Raw genomic sequence first — 8,401 nt, forward strand, 5'->3', positions numbered from 1 at the left:
CAACACGCGTACGGCTGCAGACACGCTGCAGACACGTGAACGATGCAAACTCCAACACACACACAACACAAAAAACACTCCATGAGACAAATGCTGCAATCACAGAAAATAGAAGCAAATTCAAAAGTGTCGCAAGTACCAAAAACTACAGCAAGTAAAAAAAACAAAAAAAAAACAGAGGGAGTCGACCACCAGGTCAGGAGGGGCCAGACCCTGACAAACTGAGGGTCTGGTCCCTCCTGACTCTGGTCTTTCTATACAAAAGAAGAAAAGTGGCTGCCACCACATTTCTTCCATAGTATGACTTCCTCTCCTGATAAACTAGAAGCTGCTGGAGCGCCAGCACTCACTGTCCACAGCAAAGCCACCATCAAGGACTGGCAGGGTACCACCAAGATGCCCCAGCTCCCTGCACCTCGTTGAACTGTGCAGCTGCTCATAATATGAGAATATAGACGAGAAGACGGGCTTCTGGGGAAGGTTTTCTGCTCAGACGACGAGGGAACTTTTTAAACCACAATGACAGAGGTATATTTAGAGGGAGGAGGGGGGAAGGAGATGCTATCAAACCAGCTGTCATGCAACAAGGCGGCAGCAGCATGAAAATCATCAAATACTCAACTTCATCTCAGATCCATATGCTAGAAACAGCAGAATAATACCCACAACTCATAAGTGCTGGTTTTGCAATAGAAAGAGGTAGACCAACATTAAGTTAAATAAAAAAAAATGTAATTTAAATCAAAAGAAAAATTTGAATTAAAGTCCAAATTTTATTTCTGTAAACCCCTGAGTAGAAATGTTGGGCTGAATGATAATTCAGTAACTTATCAATCGATGAACGTATAACGACAATAGAAAAAAGGGTCAATAAAAATAAATTAATTAAAAAAAAAATCAACAGAATAACAGCTTTCTTTCCTTTTGCATTCTAGCCTATCATGTAGGTTAATACTACAGTCATTACATCCTCCCAACCAATCACAGACGCAGACCAGGAAACAAGCTCCGCCCCCTTCAAAGACCACTCTTTTTCTCATTTCCAAAACTTGCAGATTTGGTAACAAGTTGGTTGAATAAAGGGTTAAGAGTTTGAATTCAGCGTTTGTGTGTTCTTTAACTAAAAATAGGTCGCTAAGCAACAGCATAAAATGGCCAGGGCTGCACTCTAAACGTATGTTTTGAATGTGTTGATAATTATCGATCAATATGATTTCTAGTTGATCGATAAGCTTTTTTCTATATCTTCCAGCCCCGTAGCAATGTTTACAATATATATAGCAACAAAGCTGCAGGACAGATAAAAAAAAAAGAAAGAAAGAAAGAAACTTAGACCAATGTGAAGGTGTAAAAACCTTCCAACCACACCGCCTAGGTACTAAACCAGAGGGCATCACTGCAGCTGAGCAGAACCATCACATCTGCCTAGCTCCATGAATAATTTCAGTGGGTCGGGTCACACTGGTCCTTTCAGGAGACCCGTGGGGTCCTGCTGCACGCATCCGCCCCGGCATCAACAAGTGCCAGCATGAAGGATGGAGCATCAACGAGCTCCATGCTGGACCCGAGGGGCGTGAGATCAGACCCGCGAGAAACACCGAGAGCTCTGCAGCCGGACCTGCGGAACACTATCCGGGCATGTGCTGGTGGAAAAGATCCGGGAGCTGCTGGCTGTGTGTGTGTGTGTGTGTGTGTGTGTGTGTGTGTGTGTGTGTGTGTGTGTGTGTGTGTGTGTGTGTGTTGCAGGACTGGACGGTCTGGCTGGGTGACAGTGCTACGTACAGCCCACGGATTGGTCGCTCAGGCTAAGCTAGCCCCGGCAGGCTAACGAGCTGCTGCATCTGCGTCCCTCGCGACGCTTAACCGTGGTTTAGTCCCCGGGTGGGGAGCGTGAGAGTGAGGGGGACACACGTCCACGCACACCGCCGTGCTTAGACGTTACAGCCGCTGACTGACAGCTGAGCAGGCGTGGAGGCCATTAAAGTGAAGTTAGCTAAATAAAAATAAATAAAGGGCTATTCCGGCGTTTTCTGTTTTGTTTTTTCCCCCGCATCTGAATACGTTACGTGACTGTTGTTGTTTTTTAATTCCTCTTTGTGTTTAAATTAATGTCTAAGATAAAAGGCAGTGTGAAGCGACACCTTAAATGGCGTGGATTTAAATAAGAGCTGTGACTGGATGATTTGTAGGCATCTCCGCCGCCTCACGTCAGCTCCTTAAGGGGGAAAAAGCCGTCGGAAGTCGGGCTGGCTAAGCCTGCGGGGGACCGACCTGCACTACGTCCCTTTTTCTTTCATTCACTAGATCCGCAAAGCGACGGAGGCTAATTCAGCTAGCCCAGCCCCGACAACAAGCCCCGCACAAAAGAAATACGTTTAAATGCGACCCATAACACGGCGCGGGCGGAACCAGAACCCGAACCCTGACCCTTACGGCACCTACCGAGCGCCACCTGGCAGGCTTTGCGCAGCTGGCTGTGCTGGCTCCTCTTCACCTCCTTATCCGCCAGGATTTTCTCCAGCGCCCTGGACAGAAACATGCTCTTGGTTCTGCTGTTGTCGGACTGCTGCTGCTGCTGCTGCCGTGGCGGCCGCTGTCGCTGCTCCTGCATCTCTCGCTCGTGAACCCGCTCCCGTCCTCAGGCCGTCATGTCGGCCTGGCCCCCGCCTGCGAGAAAAGCAGGTGACTAGGGAAGCTAGCGAAAAGCCAGGCTACCGCCGTCTGTCCAGTAGGGGTTCTACATCAGCTCCAGCGCCGCCATGCTGGCTACACGTCACGTCACGTCATGTGACGGGGATGCTCGGCTACTGCCGTGTCGCTCGAAACCGAGTCGGCACCTTGGGTTCTGTTTTCCCTGAACAATGGCGACCGTCTCCTGGTTGTTACAACCGAAGTCGTTCAGTAGCATATTAATGATTTCGCTTTCATTTTAAACATGGTCTCTCTGTACTTGCTTAATAAATTCATTAAGTATATGAACCTGGCTTAACTATAAATTAAGAGTGAGCAGCGATACTGTAATGAACTGTTCAGAAGCCGGGGACTAATTGGCTCTTTTCGCTGCGCTGAACAACATGATCCGGATCCTGGGAACGATCCGGAATTCCCATCACTAGATCCTGAGCTGTACTGGTTTGACAGTTGATGACGAAAAGATGTCTTCAGCTCTGCCTTTCAAGTATGAAAGTGGTATTTGGAATAAAGTTATTTTTTTATATTTTGACCTTTGGCTGTCATTTTATTCAAAGTATGTCAAGGTTTATTGAATAGTTATCCTCCCTTAAAGTATACCTAATAAGTACGGCTAAACGCAAAACACGCCACAGGACTGTGTCTAAAGTTTACCTACTCGCTTCAGCAAACCATGTTGACCAGGGCAGGTAGAAATCCCCTTTGCCTGACACTGTGTTTGCCAGGATTAGTTTAATTAAACATATGCTTGTAGATAACTTTGAGTGATGCCGTTGTGTAAAAATAGGAATGAAATTCAGAAAACTCCTGCCTCTCTCAGCTCTACCAGTATCTCATGCAATCCTTCAGTTTAACCAACTACCTCACTACCGTAACCTGCTCAGACCGGAGGTTATTATAAACTATGTTTTTGACTAAATACACCTTTTTGCACAAAAACTATTTATTCAATGAAACTTTGAGATTGCCTGTCCCTATCTGCTGGTTGGAGTGTAGTTGAAGAATGTGACTGGAATGCAGGGAAACTTCCACAGGGCTGTCTTTATCGTGGGCATAGCCTAAAAGCCATTGTAGAAGCCACTGTAAACACTTGATACGTGAACAAAAGATGCCTCTGTTAAATGTAAATAGCTGTGGATTTGTAACAATGTAACAGCTTAAACAATGTAAAGATCTGTAATAGTTCTAATAGTCCACATAAATCACTTCTTCACACAAACGCATAAAGGACAACACATCAGGGATTGTTTATGTGATACCAAGGCCTCAGCTACTCAGCAGCCATCGTGGAGTGCCCTCTAGAGGTCAACATGTGTTCCTGCGGCCCGCCGCTCCCAAACCAAACGGGCGTTCACCGCGCAGGTGAGTGCCGTAAAAAGAGGCGTTCAGTGACAACATGAAAACTGGTTCAAGACTGCTTCAGGTGCTGGTCATAATGTCATTAAAACGTTGATTTATTTTTCAGTAATTCCATTCAAAAAGTGAAACTTGTATATTATATTCATTCGTTACACACAGACTGACATATCCAATAATGAAGACACCTGGTGCCCCACTCTAACCAGCTCATTAACCCTAAACTCCTGCAAAGGCCTTTAAATGGTCTCCCAGGCTGGTTTGGTTCTGTAGGCAACACAATCATGGGGAAGACTGCTGACTTGATTGATGTCCAGAAGACGACCATTGACATCTCGCACCAGGAGAGCAAGACACAAAGGTCATTGCTAATGAGGCTGGCTGTTCACAGAGCTCCGTCTCCAAGCACATTAATAGAGGCGAAGGGAAGGAAAAGATGTGGTAAAGAAGTGTATAAGCAACAGGGATGACTGCACTCTGGAAAGGATTGGGAAACAGAACCAATCAAACCTCCCCCACATTCAAAAAGATGGTGGACTGTAGCTGGAGTCAGAGCTTCAAGAAGCACCAGGCACACACGCAGACATGGCTTTCAGCTGTCGCACAGAATCCATGTTGCTTCAGGTCCAGTGTGAAGTTTCCACAGTCAGTGATGGTTTGGGTACAATGTCATCTGCTGGTGTTGCTCCACTGGGTTTTCTGAGGTCAAAGGTCAATGCAGCTATCTTCCAGGAAGTTTTAGAGCATTTCAGGCTCCCTGCTGCTGACCAGCTTTATGGAGATTTAATTTTCCAACAGGACTTGGCACCTGCACCAAAGCTACCAGTACCGGCTTTAAGGACCATGGTGTCCCTCTTATTAATTGGCCAGCAAACTCACCTGACCTTTAACCCCACAGAAAATCTATGGAGTATTGGGAAGAGGAAGATGCCATAGACCAGACCAACAATGCAGAAGAGCTGAAGGCCACTACCAGAGCAGCCTGGGCAGAGCCACAGACTGATGGATCCATGTCACGCCGCATTGCTGCAGTAACCCAGAGAAAAGGAGCCCCAACTAAGTACTGAGTTCTGGTCATGCTCAGACTTTCCTATGTTCATATTTTTCAGTGGGCCAATATTTCTTGAAATCCTTTTTTGTCTTGGTCTTTAGTAAAATAATTTTTTTCTGAGATACTGAACTTAGGGTTTTCATTAGTTGTCAGTTATAATCAAAAGTAAAAGAAACAAACTTGACATAGATCTGTGTGTACTAAAGGAATATAATATACAAGTTAAACCTTTTGAAGGGAATTACTAAAAAAATACTTTTTCATGATATTCTTATTATGATCGTAAATGAAGGAAACTACGGGGTTCTGCTCAGAATATTGCCGTACTTTATGGTGCAAAGAGGTTAATAAACAGTGATTTCTCTACCGGCTAAACGGGGACCACCTTTGGACCACCGCTCAGTGGTTCTGAACCGTTTCTGAAGCCTTTTACTAATGGTCCACCACATGGCGATAAAACACAGGAATGGACTGATCCTCGTCATGAGGAGCCATTTTTACAAATCACCTGGTTGGGAATGTTGGTGAAAAGGCACGTAGCTGGTCATAAAAAACAGGAATCTGTAAATAAAAAATAAGTAAACTGAGAATATTTTCTCCGACTGATATTGCAATGACCTCAAGCATGAACAATCCCATTCTACTAATTTGTGTCACTAAAAAAAAAACGTCGGAGGCTGTTTGCGTTGTCAAAATCCCATAAATGCAGGTTGTGAGTTGGATTCTGCCAGCCGGTCACCAACAACTGCTGGTCATCGGTTACATTTTTCCAGGTCTTTGTTGTGGAAGTTCCAAAGGGGTTGCATATCGTTTTCCTCTAAAAATAAAAAAGATGCACCATGTTTACGTCAGAACATGTAGTTTTGTGTCATAATGACAAAACGTTAAGGATTGTATCATCCTATGAAGTCCTTATCAAATCTACACGCCACCAGCTTGAATGAAAAAAGTCTCTAAAAGGTGAATTTCTGATGCGCTTGATGAATGGAATCTGCTCTGATGTGCAAGATCACTTTATCAAGGATTCAGGAAATTATCTTCAGGCAGTCATCTGGCATTTCTTTCTAGGACCCACTACTAAACATACTCCTCTCTTTAGCCATAGCTACTCTTTATCTGCAGTCCCTCCTCTCTCCGGCCCACTCGTGTTCTTCTGTTAAGGTCTTTCTGCTGGTCTGTAACTAGCCTTCACACACATACGGTTCTCATTCTGCTCTTTGTTCATTTTGCCCTATGCCTTTTCCATTTCTGGTGGTTTTGAGTCGTCCGGCACTGTAACGTCCCTTGATTTAGTTTAGAGTTGAATGCGTTTAAGCCAGCTGGGAACAACAGTCTGGTTTTATAACCGTCTGTGTTGAAGCCAATCCAGTCTTTTAACTGATCTCTTGTTTGGATCAGGCTTCTTTTAAAATCAGTCTATGTTGTTCATGGTACTTTTAGTCATATTCACCTGCATACTTGGACTTTTGCAAGCCGACTAAAAACACAACTGAAGCCCATCTGAACACTTCATAAACAGTCTGTGTATTTTTCTTTGTATCCACAGCACTTGTCGAAGGTAGTTTTCCTCGACACAATGCATCATCCTGGGCACGCCATGCCGACTGTGAAACACGGTGGCGGCAGCATGATGCTGTGGGGATGCTGAAGGGAGCAGGAAGCTGGTCAGAGGACTCCAACTGAACTGTTTAGATCAAAGCTATGACCGAGACAAATCCCAGACTTTAAGGTTTGAATCGTTAGAGAGAGTTGAAAATGGATGTTTGCAGGTGTTCTCCTCCCAGTCTGCGTTTCTACTCTGCAAAAAACCAACATTTTCAGGGGATTTCCTTGTATGGAAATGTTTAAAATCTCTTTCCTTCGCCTTGGTTTGCTCCATAAAATCCCAGTGAAATAAACTGAAGCTTAGTTGGAACATTACATATTTCCAGTAATAATAGAGCCTGTATGTGAGGGGTAAATCTATCTGTTGCACAGATTACGGGTCACAGATGGGGCTGTATTAGCCGTCTCATGGTGGGCTAACAGCTCCGCAGTAGCACAATTTCAACATTTATAATTGTTTCCACATATTAGAAGACATAAGCCGTAAATATTGCTACATATTAGTTTATTGTATCCAGTTCCGCCGGTCAGCAGTTACAGGTGTACTTCTACTTTCTCTTGAATCTCCAGTTTATCCTTAAAACATTTTCCTTCAGATAATAAAAATGTACATCATACATATAGCATTGATATGAAAATACTGACATTCTTCATTACAAATCTATATCACAGGATTTATCTGGCTAGAAAAAGAAAATCATTGCCTCATCACTTAAAAACAGACTCAAAGCAAAACATCCGCCTGTGTTGTGGTTATTAATGCAACGCTCCCGCTGCCACCCGAAATAATAATTCACAGTCTGAGAAAAAAAACTAAAAACAAAACAGAAATGGTGTTGAATATTTTGCAGATACCCTCCTGATGCTTCAGCCAGAACGGTAAAAATCCACTGAAATTTCCTCTAAAGAAATCTATCGTACCTTGAGATTTACGACCAAAAAAAAATAAAAATAAAATATAAAAATATAAAGTCATAAAAAGTGTACAAAGAAAGAACACATGATGATTACAGAATAAATAAAAACCGTTGATGTGGTTACAATCCCAGTGTCCTGTGCTGAATTTCAGAGATAAAGCTAATAAATTAGCAATAATTACTAGAGATTTCCATTCAGAGTATGGTTCATTACGATGCTTAGTGCTGGGAATGAAGGAAGACAGAACCCCACCTGCCCTATGTGGACCACAAAAAGGCCAAAAACATTAAAACACAGTACCCCTGTTATAAAAACATGTTTTAATCAGTCATGGATCCTAAAAGCCTCCCACAATAAACACAGCTGCAAAAGGTGGACATTATGGACATAAGGAATTTAGTCTCACTTCCACAAAAGTGAGCGTATGGACCCTAATTGTATGTTTAAGAGTAAAAGCAATGCTAAAGTAAGGCTTAGCACAGGTGCTAACAGTCCATAGGAGGAATAAACCAGCCTTGTGCTCTCTCACTTCACCCACAGTCTGCAGCAGCAGGCTAGAGAGGAATCCACTGGATATTCTCAATACATGTCCAACATCTGTGTGGTTAAAAAAAAAAAAGGATTCTCTCTGAATTTATCTGGAACTGAAAAGACATTTCAAAGTGGTTTTATTGTAAAAACTGCATTTGAAATATTAGACCGAAGCAGCTCAATTTTGACCAAGATTTCAATACCGCCTGGAACCACCAGAGGGGGCCATTTGCCCCTGCAACCACAACA

At 43.5% G+C, this 8,401-nt stretch overlaps 1 protein-coding gene across 1 annotated transcript in view; it reads right to left on the minus strand.

Annotated features, from left to right (window-relative positions):
• Positions 1-2,611, minus strand: part of arfgef2 (ADP-ribosylation factor guanine nucleotide-exchange factor 2 (brefeldin A-inhibited)) — a 36,637-nt gene extending 34,026 nt beyond the window's left edge. The window contains exon 1 of the mRNA XM_012879390.3: positions 2,443-2,611. Coding sequence (XP_012734844.2) covers positions 2,443-2,611 — 169 coding nt within the window. The remainder of the gene's footprint in view (positions 1-2,442) is intronic.
• Between the last annotated feature and the right edge of the window lie 5,790 nt (positions 2,612-8,401).

Source organism: Fundulus heteroclitus, chromosome 1, assembly GCF_011125445.2.
Source record: "Fundulus heteroclitus isolate FHET01 chromosome 1, MU-UCD_Fhet_4.1, whole genome shotgun sequence".
Taxonomy (NCBI): domain Eukaryota; kingdom Metazoa; phylum Chordata; class Actinopteri; order Cyprinodontiformes; family Fundulidae; genus Fundulus; species Fundulus heteroclitus.